At 54.1% G+C, this 18,222-nt stretch overlaps 2 protein-coding genes across 3 annotated transcripts; both read left to right on the top strand.

Moving 5' to 3' along the window:
• Positions 1-443: 443 nt before the first annotated feature.
• Positions 444-3,496, top strand: NRM (nurim). 2 transcript variants are annotated; one of them, XM_050788512.1, is made up of 4 exons: positions 444-729; positions 1,322-1,518; positions 2,101-2,277; positions 2,597-3,496. In XM_050788512.1, exons 1-4 carry the CDS (start codon positions 597-599, stop codon positions 2,876-2,878), a joined length of 789 nt encoding a protein of 262 aa, XP_050644469.1. In that variant the 5' UTR covers positions 444-596; the 3' UTR covers positions 2,879-3,496. The 2 variants fall into 2 exon arrangements, with proteins under 2 accessions (XP_050644469.1, XP_050644470.1); XM_050788513.1 differs by lacking the exon at positions 2,101-2,277 and having other exon boundaries at positions 585-729.
• Positions 3,497-4,201: 705 nt separating this feature from the next.
• On the top strand, positions 4,202-15,158 carry PPP1R18 (protein phosphatase 1 regulatory subunit 18). Its single transcript, XM_050788395.1, has 4 exons — positions 4,202-4,455; positions 5,515-7,153; positions 12,138-12,348; positions 14,263-15,158. Exons 2-4 carry the CDS (start codon positions 5,543-5,545, stop codon positions 14,280-14,282), a joined length of 1,842 nt encoding a protein of 613 aa, XP_050644352.1. The 5' UTR covers positions 4,202-4,455; positions 5,515-5,542; the 3' UTR covers positions 14,283-15,158.
• Positions 15,159-18,222: the final 3,064 nt, after the last annotated feature.

Raw genomic sequence — 18,222 nt, 5'->3', positions numbered from 1 at the left:
CACAGCTACTGCGACAAGGTCCTTAGCTGCATGATCTTTAATTCTGACAAAGGTTACTATCACAAACATTTTAACATTTTTACTCTCGTGGTTACAAATCAACAATCTCTGGCACTATTACAACAAACCTTTCAGTATTTACAGAGAAGTTATTTGCCCTTCTTAGCAACTAGCCAATCAACAACTCAACTTTATAGTAAGTTACAGAATTTATTCTGTACAGTGTATTCTGTACAATGTATTCCATACATTAATGTATTTTGTGGTAAAATAGTAACTTTTAATTTTGGATGGTTAAACTAGACGAGCTGAGATTTAACCCACGTAAGCGGCTGCAGAGCCGCTACCCTTAACAGCTCTCTCTCGGGATTCTAACATTCCCTTCCGTGACGGAGAGACCGCAGGCTGGGACACGCATCCCGGGACGGATCCACAGCTGGGTGGGGAAGGCTGCGCCCGGCGGGCCGGAAGCCGGGCGGTGGCGTGCAGGAGCCCCGCCTTCCTGGGCTGGATTCGGGCGGGGGCGGGGCAGGGGCGGGGCCTGAGGCAGCGGGAATCCCGACCCCGCCCCTTTCCCCACCCCTCCATTTCTCGCCATGGCCCCTGCACTGCTCCTGGTCCCTGCTGCCCTCGCCTCTTTCATCCTGGCCTTTGGTACCGGAGTGGAGTTCGTGCGCTTTACCTCCCTTCGGCCACTTCTTGGAGGGATCCCGGAGTCTGGTGGTCCGGGTGAGCGGGAGGGATCGGGGATGAACTGGGAGTAGGAAGGTGGAGCCGTAGGAGAGGGATCGAGGGCGGGGCTTGGAAACAAATGACAGGGGAAGTCCCAGAGAGGGAACTCGAATCTTGAAAGCGGCCGAGAAGCTACAGGGGAGGGAGACCTGAGTTCTAAATTAGGAACTCAAGGATTACAGTTTTGGAGAGGCGGGAGAGTGAGGACTGAGGGAGCCGAAAAGGGCGATAACCAGAGTATTCTAAGTAAAATGTTTTGTAGAGAGGGCTGTTGAGAGTGTTAAAAAGAAGGAGCATTTGGAGAACCGAAATAAGAGGGGCAATCCAGCGGTGGCCTCTCCAGCCATGCTTTTTGCAACTGCCTAACATGCATTGTTCTATAAATCCTCTCCCCTAGGTTTGCAGGAGGCCTAGGGAAGAGGGCAGAAACTAGGAATGGAAAAGTGAGATGGGCACAGCCTAGAGAGGAAGCATTAAGGCTCTTGAAAGCAGTAGGGACATGGCCTGGGGCTCCAAAAGGAGATGAGGATGGGGGAAACATTTGCCACCTTTTCGATCTTTTGTCTCTTTCTCCCTCAACTTCCTGTAGATGCCCGCCAGGGATGGCTGGCTGCCCTGCAGGACCGCAGCATCCTTGCCCCCCTGGCATGGGATCTGGGACTCCTACTTCTATTTGTTGGGCAGCACAGCCTCATGGCAAATGAAAGAGTGAAGGCATGGACATCCCGGTACTTTGGGGTCCTTCAGAGGTCACTGTATGTGGCCTGCACTGCCCTGGCCTTGCAGGTATGAGGCCCTGGCCTTGCAGGTATGAAGTCCCTAAGGGAGACCAAGTGTGGGAGGGGTGCCCTGGATTGGAGGGGCAAAATATGGGTTCAGGAGGAGAACTGAGGAACTAATCTCAGCTTCCATTCCTCCACAGCACATACCCTAGTTTTTATCAAGAAGGGTGTACTTGTCCTTCCCCAAGCACAATACGTGCATTCTCACCTTTGCAACTTTGTTCATGTCCTGCTTGAGATCCCTTCCTTCTCTTCAGTCCTACCCTTTCTTCAAAACCACTTCCCTAGGTCTGAAGAGGCCTTGTCTGTCTTCTTATTGGGTGGTTGGCATAGGCTACTACTTTGTGTAGCTATCAGGTCACCCCATCTGTTCTGTAAATTCTCAGGGTGGAGACAGGCCATCCTTACATCTTTGGGACCTCACCCAGCATGCACCCTCCACATGGTGAATATTTGGTGGTGATGCTTAGGTGAGAGGTGGGGGAGAGTTGCAGGCTAGCCTGTGGTGGGGGCAGCTCTGGATCCGGGTCTCCCAAGGTCGGGCAGGGTAGGGCACTGGGATACGAAGCCCCTTATCCTTCCACAGCTGGTGATGCGGTACTGGGAGCCCGTACCCCGAGGCCCCGTGTTGTGGGAAGCTCAGGCTGAGCCATGGGCCACCTGGGTGCCCCTCCTGTGCTTTGTGCTCCATGTCATCTCCTGGCTTCTCATCTTCAGCATCCTTCTCGTCTTTGACTATGCTGAGCTCATGGGCCTCAAACAGGTGAGGCTCTGAGATCCCTACCTACGACCTCTGACCCGTTTTAGAACTACTCTTTCCCTTTCAAGGGTTTCCCTCCTCCCATGCTCTTCTACTGTCTCCTTGATTCTCCCTCATGACCCTTCCCTCAGAAGGACAGCAACCATGGGCCTCCTGGGCCTGGGGAAGGTACATGGATCATAAGTCAGGATCAGGGATCCAAGTCTCAGAAGAGGGGTTCCTGGGCCTGAGTTCTAGAAGGCTGGTGCCTGGAAGAGGAGGAAAGAAGCGCCCAAGCTGAGAAAAGGGCTTGACTCAATTTCTAAACTCTTCTCCCTCTTAGGTATACTACCATGTGCTGGGGCTGGGCGAGCCTCTGGCCCTGAAGTCTCCCCGGGCTCTCAGACTTTTCTCTCACCTGCGCCACCCAGTGTGTGTGGAGCTGCTGACAGTGCTGTGGGTGGTGCCTACCCTGGGCATGGACCGTCTCCTCCTTGCTCTCCTCCTTACCCTCTACCTGGGCCTGGCTCATGGGCTTGATCAGCAAGACCTCCGCTACCTCCGGGCCCAACTACAAAGAAAACTCCACCTGCTCTCTCGGCCCCAGGATGGGGAGGCAGAGTGAGGAGCTCACTCTGGTTACAAGCGCTGTTCTTCCTCTCCCCCTGAATTCTAAATCCTTAACATCCAGGCCATGGCTGCTTCACGCCAGAGGCCCAAATTCATGGACTGAAGGAGCTACCCCTTCCACTACTTGAGAGTTTATTCTCTGGGTCCAGCTCCACACCCTAAATTCTGAGTTTCAGCCACTGAACTCCAAGGTCCACTTCTCACTAGCAAGGAAGAGCGGGGTATGGAACTCATCGGTCCCCTCACTGTTTAGGGCATGACACTTTCGCCCTCAACAGCCTCCTGAGAAGGAAAGGATCTGCCCTGACCATTCCCCTGGCACTGTTACTTGCCTCTGTGCCTCAGGGGTCCCCTTCTCCACCTCCGGCTTCCACTCCAAGAAGCTGGACCAGGGTCTGCAAGTTCAATGGTCATAGCTGTCCCTCTAGGCCCCACACCTTGCCTCACCACTCCTGGTCCTAGTCTCTGCACCTCCTTAGGCCCTGCCTCTGTGCTTAGACCCCAACCTAGTCAAGGGTATTCTCCTGCTCTTAACTCGATGACTTGGGGCTCCCTGCTCTCCTGAGGAAGATGCTCTGCAGGAAAATAAAAGTCAGCCTGATTTTTCTACATATGGCATGCAGTCTGTCAGTGTCTCCCAAGCTGCAGGGCTGAGTTTGGAAAAGAAAGCCAGAGGGAGCCTGGGAGCGCCGAACTGGAGTCTGGGCAGCCACCACGCCCTCTGGCAACCGCTGGGCTTCGGCCACCCCCCGCCGACCCGGCCCACTTTGCCAGAGCGGCCGGGTCCCCATTCCCATTCCTTCAAATTCCCTTTTTCCCGGCAGCCGACCCGGAGACCCAAGGGAGACAGGTTGAAGCTAGAAAGAGTCCGGCAGCAGCTCTGGTAGGGGGGCGAGCTTCCAAAACCTCTGGTTTCTGAGCGCCTCTCCTGCCGCCCACTCCACAAGGCCCCCCACAGCCTGGCGGTTGCCCTCGACCCGCAAAAACAAAGGCCTGCAGAGGTTGGACCTCCAGACCCAGATGAGAAGGCAAAAGCGTAGGGAGGAGCTGCAGGAGATGGGAAGGGCGGGCCCGGCCCCGAGCAGCTGCCGCTTCCTCCCAAAGTCCCACGAGGGGCCTGAGTCACGGGCCACCGCCCTGGGTCGGCGAGCTGGGGGAAGGGATCTGGACACCTGGGGTGTCCGGGCGGGAAGCTGGTGAGGGCCCCTGGGGACACAGCGGAGGGCCAGGGGTTGGGACAAGAACAGGGTAGTCCCGGAGCGAGTCCCACGCGGGGTGGGAGGGAGCTAGGCCCCGCCCCCTCCTCGGCTCCGCCCTGCGCCCCCATCCCTCTCCTCATTGTCCTTAGACAAAGCGGTCGCCGCCCCCGCCCGGCCCCCTGGTCTCTGTCTCCGTCCCACCTCCTTTGCTGCCTCTTTCCCTCCTCCTCTCCTTCCCTCCTCTCCTTCCCTCCTCTCCTTCCCTCCTCCCCTCCCTCTAGTCTCCGGATCTCCCTCGGTCCCTCTCTCCTCCTCTTCCTCTCTCCGGACGCCCGGCTCCTCGGCACCCCCTCCCGCGGGGGTCCTGCGGCGTGTGAGTTGACTGAGGGGCTCAGACTTGGGGAGTGGGTGTCTCCTCGCTCCGGTCCTTGCTCCCATCCCTGGCCCGGATCTTGGCTGTCTCCTCTTTGTGCCGAGATTGTCAGTCTGTGCGTCCAGAGCGGGGTGGAGACTGCCGGCTCTGTCACGGCTCCATGAGAGCGGGGACGGGGCACAGGACTTGCAGGCGCCGGGGAGAAGAGACATGGAGCCGGCCCTCGGCACTCTGGGGTCGCGTGGCGCAGCCGGTGGGGGAGGCAGGCGGTGGTGACGGGACAGGGTGGGGGTGGACGCCAGGGTTCTGGGAACGCGCTGGCAGCCCTGACGCCCGGGTTCCGAAAGTCCCGGGGGTGGGTATTTCCCCCGACCCGCCTCGGGGGCGGAGTGCGGGGCAGAGGGGTGGGGGCCGGGGAGAGGCGTGGCCCGAGCGGTGCTGGAAGGGGAGCCGGGACCTTTGGGGCCCGCGCTGAGACGCGCCGGGTTGCTGCCGCCGCGCTCCTTTCCCCTCTTCCTTGGTTTCCCTTCTCCCCTAGACCTCTTCGCTTTCCGCTCCTCCTTGCCTCCCCAACACCCCCTCAGGTCCCGTTGCCTCCTGGTCCTTCCAGGGATTCCTGGTCCTTCCTTCCCACACTAGTCTCCCTGGGGTATCGCTGAGGCAGTCTGGCCTGCACCCAGATTCCCCTCACCTCAGCCTCATTTCTCTCTTCTCCCTCACACCAACTTTCCTTTTCGCCCTTCTCTCTCTGTCTCACATCCTAGAGACTGTCTTTAATACGCATTAACCCTGACTGCCACATCTGGCTCCTGCCCTCATTGCCTCCAATCTGGACTCTTCCTCTCACATCACCCCCACCACCCCCAACTTGGGCTCACAACTTCTCTTCACTTTTTCCATTTCCCCAGTTCTCTGCCTTCCCTCTTTCCCTCTGTCCTCATCCTTAGCCCCCCTGCCCTGCTTTGTGTCCCACCTCTCCCCCTCCACTTCCTCTCCTCCCACCCTCAGTCTCCCCCCTGGGCCTCTCTGGAGCCTCTCCTTCCTGTTCTCTGCCCCCAGTGCTCCCTACCCTCACCTCAAGGCGACCATGGCCACCATCCCAGACTGGAAGCTACAGCTGCTAGCCAGGCGCCGGCAGGAGGAGGCGTCCGTTCGAGGCCGGGAGAAAGCAGAACGGGAACGCCTGTCCCAGATGCCAGCCTGGAAGCGAGGGCTCCTGGAGCGCCGCCGGGCCAAGCTTGGGCTGTCCCCTGGGGAGCCTAGCCCTGTGCCGGGGACTGCAGAGGCTGGCCCTCCAGACCCAGATGAGTCTTCGGTCCTTCTGGAGGCTATTGGGCCAGTGCACCAGAACCGATTCATCCGGCAGGAGCGGCAGCAGCAGCAGCAGCAGCAACAAAAGAGTGAAGAGCTGCTAGCAGAGAGAAAGCCTGTGCCTCTGGAGGCCCGGGAGCGGAGACCCAGCCCTGGGGAGATGCGGGATCAGAGCCCCAAGGGAAGAGAGTCAAGAGAAGAGAGACTAAGTCCCAGGGAGACCAGAGAGAGGAGACTGGGGATAGGGGGAGCCCAAGAGTCCAGCCTGAGGCCTCTGGAGGCTCGGGACTGGAGGCAAAGCCCAGGAGAGGTGGGAGACAGGAGCTCCCGACTGTCAGAGCCATGGAAATGGAGGCTGAGTCCTGGAGAAACTCCAGAGCGGAGTCTGAGACTAGCAGAGTCTCGAGAGCAAAGCCCCAGGAGAAAAGAGGTGGAAAGTAGACTGAGCCCAGGGGAATCTGCCTACCAGAAGTTGGGCCTGACAGAGGCCCATAAATGGAGACCTGACTCCAGAGAGTCTCAGGAACAGAGTTTGGTACAACTGGAGGCAACAGAGTGGAGGCTGAGGTCAGGAGAAGAAAGACAAGGCTACTCGGAAAAATGTGGCAGAAAAGAAGAATGGCCAGTTCCAGGGGTGGCTCCGGAAGAGACTACAGAGCTGTCCGAGACCCTGACAAGGGAGGCCCAAGGCAGCAGTTCCACAGGAATGGAGGCAGCAGAGCAGAGGCCTGTGGAAGATGGCGAGAGGGGCATGAAGCCAGCAGAAGGGTGGAAATGGACCCTGAACTCCGGGAAGGCTCGAGAATGGACACCCAGGAACATAGAGGCTCAAACTCAGAAACCAGAACCTTCAGAGTCAGCAGAGAAGCGTCTGGAATCTCCTAGTGTGGAGGCTGGAGAAGGGGAGGCTGAGAAGGAGGAGGCGGGAGCTCAGGGCAGGCCTCTGAGAGCCCTGCAAAACTGCTGCTCTGTGCCCTCCCCCCTCCCACCAGAGGACGCTGGGACTGGAGGCCTGAGACAGCAGGAAGAGGAAGCAGTGGAACTCCAGCCCCCACCACCAGCCCCTCTGTCTCCCCCACCCCCAGCCCCAACTGCCCCCCAACCTCCTGGGGATCCCCTCATGAGCCGCCTGTTCTATGGGGTGAAGGCAGGGCCAGGGGTGGGGGCCCCCCGCCGCAGTGGACACACCTTCACCGTCAACCCCCGGCGGTCTGTGCCCCCTACGACCCCAGCCACCCCAACCTCTCCAGCCACAGCTGATGCTGCAGTCCCAGGAGCTGGGAAGAAGCGGTACCCAACTGCCGAGGAGATCTTGGTTCTGGGGGGCTACCTCCGTCTCAGCCGCAGCTGCCTTGCCAAGGGGTCCCCCGAAAGACACCACAAACAGGTAGGGAAGCAGCCAAGCCAGACTTCTTAGAAGCCCACTTGTCAATTCTCTTTGGACTCTGGTCTTTATTTCTTTTTTATACCCCTGTTTTCTTGTCTTCCTCTCTTCTTTCTTGTTAATTCCTGCCACCACCCTTCCTCGCTCTGCACATACACCCTTCCTTCTCAGAGCCCTCCTGTTCCATTTTGAGCCCAAAAGATCCTGCCCCAGCAAAGGCCGTCTCTGGGTGTGTCTCTTTCAGGGTGTGCCCGGCTGCTCATTCTCCCTTCCCTTGGGCTCTGAATTTTCAGCCCCCTTTTCTTTCCTTCCTTTCCTGAGTGTGACCCGCCCCAGCCCATCCAGTGGGAAAGCCCAAACTGACAAGCTTGAATCAGTGAGGGCAGCGTCACGAGGGTGAAAGCACTTGCAGTTTTTCTGCGGAGAAGGGATAGGGAGCCTGGGGTGGCGGAGGGGGTGCGTTTGTGTTCTAGGGAGAAACTGTAGGGAGAAGTGAATGGAGGAAGGTCCAACTGCCCCATGGGAAAGAGGGCAGAGCTGAATAGGGACATCTTAGGATGGAGGGGAGAGGGGAGATGGAACTGGGCCGGCCAAAGAGCAGAGAGAAGGCTTTTGAACCCTGAGTCTGCCCCATGGGAGAGACACAGAGAGGCCATTTGAAGTGGGTGACCTCGGGGTTGCACACCCCCAGCTGGGCCACTGCTTCAGACAGTGCTCCCTTCTCTCTTGGGACAAGAAAAGCCTTCTCCTCTTCCAAAATACTCCCGCCCCTCACTCCCCCGTCCTTCCTCCCTGGGTTTCCCCTCCCTCCCAAGAACTGGCTTAGGGTTCGGTTTTCCCCTCTCTTCCTGCCATCCTGGACTCTCCCTCCCCTTAGGGTAGTGAAAGAGAGAAGTGAATTTGGAGACAGTTTTGAGAGCAGGCACTGGCCAGGGAGCACAGTGGGAGTTCTGGATAGGGGTCAGGGCTGAGGCCAGCAGAGGGTCAGAGGTTAGACTTGCAACAAAGACCTGCAGGAAAGTGGGGGCAGCTAGGCTAACTCCCCCTGGCCCTGGCCTCATTTCTTCCCTGTGCACGCCCACCTGTTTCCAGCTTGAAAATCTCTGGCGAGAGAGAGGTCCCACCTCAGACATCTCAGACTTAGGAAGTCCCTCCAGTCACACACATCTCCCCAGAGCCTGGGATGCCCAGTCTCATTCTCATCCCCTGTGTTAACATCCTCAGATTTGATTTTTTTGTGTCCTCAGTGTCAGTGGGGAACCACAGGGACTAAAGATATGGGTTAAGCCTGGGGTGGAGGGGGGTTCATTTGATTGCCCAATTCATCTTCACATGAAGCGTAAGTTCACACCCCTGAGCCATGGTGCTTGGGAACCTACCCTCAGCCCTCTGACTGCTACCATCCTGTTCCCCTCAGGGCTGGGCAGATGAAAAAAACAGAAGTCCGGAAATGCTACCCGGGTGAGGTGTTCAGAAAAGTCACTTCCTACTGAGAGAGGCTTGTGCCTCTGGGGAAGAATGAGCAGAGGGAAGCATGAAGCTTTGGGGCCCAAAGCCCAGGGAGCATCCCAGGGGAGCCAGGAAGCAAGTGCAGGGCAGGACCCATGCTGGTGACCATACCTAGGCCAGAGAGCAGGGGAGCCGGAAGCAGATCGCCCAAACAGGAAGCCTGGGGTGGGGGCCGGAAGGCTGGTGGGGCTGAGTGGGGAACCCTGGGCCCTGGGCCTGCCAGAGCTGTGCTCAGGATGTGGTGAGAGAATAAGGAAGCAGCCACTGCTTGGGTGGGGGTGGGGAAGAGGCAGCACAGAGTTCTTCTGACCCAGATGCCTCACCCTCCACCCTCTCCCCACTCTCAGCACCCTGCTCTTCAGGGACTGGGTGCCTTGTCCCAGCTCTGCTGCAACACACTGGCTCAGGAATAGGAGATAGGAGGACCCTGCCACCAACCCCCGCTTCACCTTCCCTAAATAACTCGTTTGCAGGCTAAGTCCATCAAACTTATCCCTGCCATCAGGAGAGAAATCCCAGCCCTGCCACTGGAGCCCAGGGGATGGCTGTGGCTGGTGCCCTACCCCAGAGGCCTCCTGGGCTGAGAGACCAGCCCTATTGTGACCTTATATAGCTGATGGGAGAGGAGCAAGTGAGTCACCCTCTCTCTACCCGCCCCCCCACTCCCATGCAGGCTGTGCATTCCTGAGAAGTCCAGTCAGAAGCTGGTGGGGGGTGAGGAGAGAGGCAGGGTAGGGGGGAGATACAAACATAGACCGAGAGCAAATAAAATAAGTCCTTTTTCAGAATAGATAATAAAGTACAGAGGTTATTATTCCAAAAGAGGATATGAGAAGAAAACAAAAATGGGTTCCCAGAAATGTGGGTAAATCTGTCAGTAACAGAAACTAAGTGGTCGCTTCTGAGAACTTGGGATATAAGCAGTCTGGCTGCTATAACTAGATTGTACCAGCAGTTCCACAGACATGAACTGGGGGGTCAAATATGTATAGGCTGGACCACCCCCAGATTGTTTCCCCAGCATTGGTCCTCTGATGGCACCTCATCTGAGGTTTGAACAAACTCTAAACTCTTGCACTGTAGCAACTTTCAAGCTCCTTTTTTCTTTTCTTTTTTTTTTTTTTTTCTGAGACAGTCTTGCTGTCTCCCAGCCTGGAGTTCAATGGTGAGATTTCGGCCCACTACAACCTCCACCTTCTGGCTTCAAGTGATTCTCCATCCTCAGCCTCCTGAATATCTGGAACTACAGGCGCACACCACCAAGCCCAGCTAATTTTAGTATTTTTAGTAGAGACGGGGTTTCACCATGTTGGCCAGGCTGGTCTCAAACTCCTGACCTCAAGTAATCCACCTGTCTTGGCCTCCCAAAGTGCTGGGATTACAGGTGTGAGCCACTTCACCCGGCCCCAAGCTCCTTTCAACAGCAGACACGAGTATAATAAATTAGTAAATTATCTAGGAAGTTAGAAGGTGGTGACTATGAAAAAAAAAATAGAACAGTGGAACTTAGAGGGTCAGGAAGCAGGGGGAGTGAATATGGAGACTTCAAAATGGGGTGATCAGGAGGGTCAGAGCCATGGGGATATTTCAGGGGAGTGTTCTAGGCAGAAGGAATAGCTAGTACTTTTCTGGTCCTGAGGTGGGAGTGCGTGGAGGGACCAACGCCAGTGTGGCTGGAGTGAAGGAAGAGGCCAGAGAGGCAAGGGGAGGGTGGCACATTGGGAGCACCCTGTAGGCTTTGGTCAGGCTCTGGGCACCTTTGGGGCAATCAAGTAGACTTTTTTTTTTGAGGTGGAGTCTCACTCTGTTGCCCAAGCTGTAGTGCACTGGCGTGATCTCGGCTCACTGCAACCTCCGCCTCCCGGGTTCAAGTGATTCTCCTGCCTTGTCCTCCCGAGTAGCTGGGACTACAGGCGTACGCCACCATGCCCAGCTAATTTTTTTGTATTTTTAGTAGAGACGGGTTTCACCATGTTGACCAGGATGGTCTCAATCTCTTGACCTTGTGATCCGCCCGCCTCGGCCTCCCAAAATGCTGGGATTATAGGCATGAACCACCGCGCCCAGCCTCGAGTAGACTTTTTGCTCCAAGTGAGATGGGGAGACAATGTGGGGTTTGGAGCCAACAAGGAGTAACATACACAGTTCCCGAGTTCCATTTTCCCATGGGGACCCAGGTGTCATATCTGATTTTTTTTTTTCTTTTTTAGAGACAGTGTCACTCTATTGCACAGGCTTGTCTCCAACTCCTGGGCTCGAGAAATAATCCTGCCTCAGCCTCCCAAAGTGCTGGGATTACAGGCGTGAGCCACCGTGCCCGACTGGTGTCATATCTGATGCAGCTCTTAGCAACCACCTGCCCAGCCACCCTTCTGGCTTCTCCCTTTTCATACCTCAGTCCATTAGGGGACTCAGGGATGTTCGACTGGCCCCAAGTCCTCCCAAACAGATGCCAGGGAAGGCCTGAGTAGATCATTTGGACCTTTCCAAGTAGTCCACATGGAATCCTCCTGCTGTCTGCCTAATCCCTTTGGCTCCTAGACTTAATCCCACCCTGCCCCTTCCCCCTGAGCTTCTTAAGAGGGCAAAGGGGAAGGGTAGAAAGGCAGTGAGAACAGCTGGGACTCACCTGCTTTTGGCACAGTGTGATTTTTCTGTGCCCTGTCTGGTATTTTGTCTCTGCGCCTGTCCCTTTGAGCACACTGTGGGCTCAAACCCCACCCCAGGTTTGTGTGGACTTTCCTTTCTGCCCTTGTCATCTCCCCCAACCTTTCAAGGTGTCAGCGGCTAATCTTTCCCCTGTGTGTTGTGGGAGTCTCTTGGTTCCTCTGGGCCTTTCTATTCATCTCCCATCTCTTCCCAGGCCCTAGACCCCCTTTGCTATGGATAGGAGAGGAATGAGGGGAGTGGGAGGGAACAGGTGCCCAGGCTCCTGGGTTTCGCATAGGACAGCAAGGGGCTGTGGGTATGAAAACCATGGTTTTGGTTGAGACTGGCTCCCCAGCCAGTTCTTTCCCCACTGGCCAGTCTGCTGGGCTCCTCTGGGAAGTTTACTCTATTGCCTCCAAGGTGCCCAAAGACTCGGTTCTGATCACAAGACTAATCGCCACGTATTTTAATTTCTTTTTACCCCTCTGCCTCCCACACTCGAAAGAGCAGGGACCTTGGTCTTATGTTATTCACTTCTGCCTCCCAAGCCCCTGCCAACATACAGGGCAAAGTCTGATGTTTTGAAATGATATGATCGAAGAGGGAAACTCTAGGATTGGAAAGCCAGTGTGTAAAGGAAAACTGGATCCCAAAGTGGATGGGAGAGAGTGAGGGGGGCGCCTAAGTCCAACCCCCACCCCCACCTTTCCCCCGCCCCACCTGCTCCCTTGCAGACTCCCCCCCCCGCCCCCCGCTTTCTCCCCCTCAACCCCCACGGGCCTCACCCCTGCTGACCTTGCCTCCTGCCCCCTTTTTCTCCCTCCTTCAGCTTAAGATCTCCTTCAGCGAGACAGCCCTGGAGACCACGTACCAATACCCCTCCGAGAGTTCGGTACTGGAGGAGCTGGGCCCGGAGCCTGAGGTCCCCAGTGCCCCCAACCCCCCAGCAGCCCAACCCGACGACGAAGAGGATGAGGAAGAGCTGCTGCTGCTGCAGCCAGAGCTCCAGGGCGGGCTGCGCACCAAGGCCCTGATTGTGGGTAAGCGGACGCTCCGCCGGCTCGAGAGCGCCCCCTGCTGTCAGAGCTGGCGCTGCGGTCCAGGAGAGAAGAGGAGGGAGGATTGCATGTAGGCGCTTGGAAGGGGCTTGGTGGTCCTCTGGTCCAACCTGCTCCTTCAATAGATGGGCAAACTGAGGTCCCGGGCAGTGAAGTACACATTGAGTCTTCAAGTTTCAAAACGAGAACTCTTCCTGAGTACCGTAATCTGGTCAAAACCACAGGGTGGGTCGACAGGCCTGAGTTGGAATTGCAGCTTGTCTCTTAATTGTGTGATCTCAAGGAAACCATCCGATATCTGGCTTTAGTTTATTATTTATGAAATGAAGTTAATAATAACTACCTCCTGTGGCTCATGCCTGTAATCCCAGCACTTCGGGAAGCCAAGACGGGTGGATCGCTTGAGCCCAGGAGTTCAAGACCACCCTGGGCAACATGGCAAAATCCTGTCTCTACAAAAAAATACAAAAATTATCCCGGTGTGGGCCAGGCACGGTGGCTCACGCCTGTAATCCCAGCACTTTGAGAGGCCGAGGCGGGCGGATCATGAAGTCAGGAGACTGAGACCATCCTGGCTAACACGGTGAAACTCCATCTCTACTAAAAATAAAAAAAAAATTAGCCGGGCGTGGTGGTGGGCACCTGTAGTCCCAGCTACTTGGGAGGCTGAGGCAGGAGAATGGTGTGAACCTGGGAGGCGGAGCTTGCAGTGAGCCGAGATCACCCCACTGCACTCCAGCCTGGACAACAGAGCGAGACTCCATCTCTAAAAAAAATAAATAAATAAAAATAAAAGAATTAGCCAGGTGTGGCAGTGCACAGCTGTGGTTCCAGCTACTTGGGAGGCTGAGGTGGGAGGATCGTTTGACCTCAGAAGTTGGAGGCTGCAGTGAGCCGATATTGCACCACCCACTGCACTCCAGCCTGGGCAATAGAGGAAGACCCTGTCTCGAAAGAAACAAACAGGCCAGACACGGTGGCTCACGCCTGTAATTCCAGCACTTTGGGAGGCTGAGGCAGGTGGATCACTCAAGGTCAGAAGTTCAAGACCGGCCTGGCCAACATAGTGAAAACCCATCTCTACTAAAAATACAAAAATTAGCTAGGCATGGAGGTGGACACCTGCAATCCCTGCTACTCGGGAGTCTGAGGCAGGAGAATCACTTGAAGCTGGGAAGCAGAGGTTGCAGTGAGCCGAAATGATGCCACTGCACTCCAGCCTGGGCTACAGAGTGAAATTCCGTCTCAAAAAAACAGAAACCAAAAACTACCTCCTAGAGTTGTAGAAAAGATTAAGTAATTTATTTTAATTAATTAATTAATTTATTTATTTATTTATTTTGAGATAGCTCCCTCTGTCGCCCAGACTGGAGTGCAGTGGCACAATCTTGGCTCACTGCAACCTCTGCCTCCCAAGTTCAAGCGATTCTCATGCCTCAGTCTCTCAAGTAGCTGGGATTACAGATGTGTACCATCACACCTGGCTAGTTTTTATATTTTTAGTAGAGACAGGGTTCCCCCATGTTGGCCAGGCTGGTCTTGAACTCCTGACTTCAAGTGATCCTCCCGCCTCAGCCTCCTAAATTGCTCAGATTACAGGGGCTCCAGGCCAAGATTAAGTAGTTTCTGTGAAGCACCAAGAGCCACAGCTGGATAGCAAATTACTTTATCTCTCCTGGAGTTATGGTGACATTAAACAGTTATGAGGATGCTTGGCACAGAATCCAAGCTAAATGAGTGATGGATGTGGTTACTGATGGTAACGTGCTTTAGATGTGGAAGATATTATAGGACTTCCTGCATGCCAACTGCCCTTCAATTTGTGTGTGGGGGAAGGGTGGGCAGAAGGCAGAGGCTCTCACTCATTCTCTGTCATTATTGCCCCCTCTCCCACAGATGAGTCCTGCCGGCGGTGACCATCTTCAACATAGGGATATACCTCCTTCCTTCTTATAACTGAAGATCCTGGATCCCGGAAGATTCAGGGCAGCAGACCCTGATAATGAGCCTGGCAGGGAAGGGCAACAACCAACATCTTGTAACTTGCTTTCCCCACCCTGTTTCTGGGGGCAGAGCCAATTGCCCAATTTCTACCCTAATCCAAAGTCCCTGGTGTGGGTGGGGTTAAACGTGCTGGTACATCCTGGGTGATCTAAGAGTGAGCGCCAAGTGCTGAGAAGGAGCACAGAACTCCCTGGAGGGTGGAGATGGAGCACCTGCCCTCCATGGCAGGGTACACTTTCCCCACAGCCTTCCTCCCCACCATCCCGTGGGGACTCTTGGGATTTAAGCACTCATCTCTCTCGAGGCCCAGAGCCCACTCCATTTATAGGCACATCTCCCTCATTTCCTAGGTCACTGCCCCTTTGTTTACAGCTCCTGCCTCCTCCTTGACCACAGCCTGGTTTACAAATTCCACCAGCTCCCAGCCCCACCTGCCAAAGTCCCAGGTTTACAAGCCACGCTTACTTGCTGTGTCTGCGTGGAATTCTTTCCTCTCTCCCCTCCAGTCTTCTCATTGGAGTGACCTGAAGGTGTGGCTTCCTCCACTTTTTCTCAGTATTACTTTGCCTTAGTTTTCCCCAAGAGGGAAGGCTGGAAATCTTAACTCTGTACCCGTTGATACTTATTTAATTCTGTTTCTCCTAGTGGTTCACAATTGAACTGAATTGAGATGGTGTCGGGTGGCTAAGGAGACCCCTCACCTCTCCTCCCCCATTGTGCCGCCTTTATCAATTGCCTGTCTTGTTTTGTTTTGTTTTTTAACTTTCCATAATAAAATGGAGTTCTCTCCAACTCATCTGCTTCTCCTTTAGAAAAAAAAAAAACGGGTATGTGAGGGGAGGCTCTGGTGGCTGGGGGAGAGGAAAATGATGGGGGATGAACCAGGAACTCGGCACTGACATGTCAAAAGGGGTCTGGGAAGCTGCCCATGGGTTTCACGCAGGACAAGCAGGTGACATGAGAAAGGGCAGTTGAAGTGTCCACTAGACTGGAAGTGCCATGAGGACTGACTACATCAGCTGGGTTCACTGCAACATCCCATACCTGTCAACTAGTAGACACGAAATTATTTCTAGAATGAATGACAACGAATGAATAGAAGAAAAGGGTTAAAATATTGCAGAGGACACTTCAAGTTGAAGGATTCTAGGATTTAGAAGCCTGCGCCATGCAGGCAGCTAGGTAGTATATGACACACAACCCATGTGGCTAATCCAGGGATATGTACTTCAAGAGTTGGGGCTATGAATAGTAAATCTGAAATTACTGCAAAATGAAGTAACTATATACAAGAGTCGGTTTCCTGGAAAAGGTTCTCTGAAAGACAATGGATTTTATATCACTGGGCGCAGTGGCTTACGCCTGTAATCCCAGCACTTTGGGAGGCCGAGGCAGGTGGATCATGAGGTCAGGAGATCGAGACCATCCTGGCTAACACGGTGAAACCCCATCTCTACTAAAAATACAAAAAAATACAAAAAGCTAGCCGGACATGGTGGCAGGCACCTGTAGTCCCAGTTACTCAGGAGGCTGAGGCGAGAGAATGGCGTGAACCCAGGAGGTGGAGCTTGCAGTGAGCCGAGATCGCGCCACTGCACTCCAGCCTGGGCGACAGAGCGAGATTCCATCTCAAAAAAAAAAAAGGTTTAAAAAGCCTTGATAATGCATGGCTTTGGTGCCCATATAGTTGATATTCGGGATTTTCCCATTTCAAAGAGTATCTTATACAAATGTGGAACATCAATATTTTATTCATCAGGTATTTTTATTTGTTAGTTGTTAGCTCTCCAGGCTAAGAAAGATATGGTTGAATAGTTAGAGTCCTTCTACCACTATAAGTTGCTACTCTCAGACTGGTCAGAGGAGGCCCCAGGCCTTTACTATAAAACAAAATGTATCAGACAAATTGATCTTAAGCATATGCCAAAGGTTTTCAATTTACTAGCAAGAGAACGAGCCCAGTGTCAAAAGACAGCCAGTTCGGAGGAAGTCTGGGAAAGGAAGGAAACAGAATGATTATATTAGCAGCCTGTTAGGTAAAGGTCTTAATAAGTTTCCAGTTGTGACCCAGGAAAACAGAGTTAGGAAGCTCTGAGATGCCAGGAGTGCCCACAGTCCATCTCAGAAACAGAAAACAATGCATTCAAGAAGTCAGGCCAGGCGTGGTGGCTCACGCCTGTAATCCTAACACTTTGGGAGGCCAAGGCGGGTGGATTGCCTGAGCTGAGGAGTTCGAGACCAGCCTGGGCAACACGGTGAAACCCCGTCTCTACTAAAATACAAAAAATTGGCCGGGCGCGGTGGCTCAAGCCTGTAATCCCAGCACTTTGGGAGGCCGAGGCGGGTGGATCACGAGGTCAGGAGATCGAGACCATCCTGGCTAACATGGTGAAACCCCGTCTCTACTAAAAATACAAAAAAAACTAGCCGGGCGTGGTGGCGGGCGCCTGTAGTCCCAGCTACTCGGAGGCTGAGGCAGGAGAATGGCGTGAACCTGGGAGGCGGAGCTTGCAGTGAGCCGAGATCGCACCACTGCACTCCAGCCTGGGTGACACAGCGCGAGACTCCGTCTCAAAAAAAAAAAAAAAAAAAAAAAAAAAAAAACAAAAAATTAGCTGGATGTGGTGGCACGTGCCTGTAGTCGCAGGTACTCAGGAAGCGGAGGCAGGAGAATCGCTTGAACCTGAGAGGTGGAGGTTGCAGTGGGCCAAGATCACGCCACTGTACTCCAGCCTGGGCGACAGAGTGAGACTCTGAGACTCCATCTCCAAAAAAAAAAAAAAAAAAAAGTCAGTGATGTAGATCCACTTGTGACTATTAATAAGAACAATGTTTCATTTCCTAACAGTAATGCCTGGTAACTGCAATTAATCATAAAAGTGTGATGCAAGGTCAAACAAATCAGACAGCAGAGCATCAAGAGACAAATTCAGCTTTTTTTTTTTTTTTTTTTTGAGGCATAGTCTTGGTCTGTCGCCTAGATTGGAGAGCCTGATCTCGGCTCACTGCAATCTCTGGCTCCTGGGCTGAAGAGATTCTCCTGTCTCAGGCCCGGCGCGGTGGCTCACACATGTAATCCCAGCACTTTGGGAGGCTGAGGCAGGCAGATCATGAGGTCAGGAGTTCGGGACCAGCCTGACCAACATGGTAAAATCCCGTCTCTACTAAAAATACAAAAGTAAGCAGGGCGTGATGGCACGTGCCTATTGCGCCTGTAATCCCAGCTACTCCAGAGGCTGAGGCAGGAGAATCACTTGAACCTGGGAGGCGGAGGTTGCAGTGAGCCAAGATCGTGCCTCTGCACTCCAGTCTGGGCAACAGAGCAAGACTCCGTCTCCAAAAAAATAAAAATAAAAAATAAAAGATTCTCTTGTCTCAGCCTCCAGAGTAGCTGGGACTACAGATGCACACCTCCACACCTGGCTAATTTTTTGTAGAGATGGCAGGGTCTCACCATGTTGCCCAGGCTGGTCTCAAACCCCTGTTCTCAAGAGATCCTCCTGCCTCAGCCTCCCAAAGTGCTGGGATTATAGGAAGAGCCACTGCACCTGGCCTTGCTTACTTTTAAATAAGCAGCCACCAGTGATTTTCTCAAGATGTTAGCAAAAATGCAGAAAACAGTTTGCCTGTTCCTTAGTTTGGAGATTTTGTCTTTAACAATTTTCCCCAGTTCCCCAGTTTCTTCCTGCCTAGAGGTCTTCCCTTATGCCTGACCTGTCTTCACTCCTGCTGCAGGCAAACCAATCCTAGCAAAGGTCACTTTTTTGTTTGTTTGAGACAGAGTCTTCCTCTGTTGCTCAGGCTGGAGTGCAGTGGTGGGATCTCGGTTCACGCAAGCTCCGCTTCCCAGGT

The sequence above is a fragment of the Macaca thibetana genome, chromosome 4 (assembly GCF_024542745.1).
Source record: "Macaca thibetana thibetana isolate TM-01 chromosome 4, ASM2454274v1, whole genome shotgun sequence".
In the NCBI taxonomy this organism is placed as follows: domain Eukaryota; kingdom Metazoa; phylum Chordata; class Mammalia; order Primates; family Cercopithecidae; genus Macaca; species Macaca thibetana.
The sequence above is the reverse complement of the archived record's forward strand: the minus strand, read 5'-3'. Positions and strand labels throughout refer to the sequence as shown.

What these genes read in the sequence shown, in the direction of transcription:
- NRM (XM_050788512.1), top strand. Translation starts at nt 597, where the DNA reads ATGGCCCCTGCACTGCTCCTGGTCCCTGCTGCCCTCGCCTCTTTCATC. An exon ending in CCCGGAGTCTGGTGGTCCGG is followed by an intron (nt 730 to 1,321) that starts GTGAGCGGGAGG and finishes AACTTCCTGTAG; the next exon opens with ATGCCCGCCAGGGATGGCTG. An exon ending in AGCTCATGGGCCTCAAACAG is followed by an intron (nt 2,278 to 2,596) that starts GTGAGGCTCTGA and finishes TCTCCCTCTTAG; the next exon opens with GTATACTACCATGTGCTGGG.
- PPP1R18 (XM_050788395.1), top strand. Translation starts at nt 5,543, where the DNA reads ATGGCCACCATCCCAGACTGGAAGCTACAGCTGCTAGCCAGGCGCCGG. An exon ending in CCGAAAGACACCACAAACAG is followed by an intron (nt 7,154 to 12,137) that starts GTAGGGAAGCAG and finishes TCCCTCCTTCAG; the next exon opens with CTTAAGATCTCCTTCAGCGA. An exon ending in CACCAAGGCCCTGATTGTGG is followed by an intron (nt 12,349 to 14,262) that starts GTAAGCGGACGC and finishes CCTCTCCCACAG; the next exon opens with ATGAGTCCTGCCGGCGGTGA.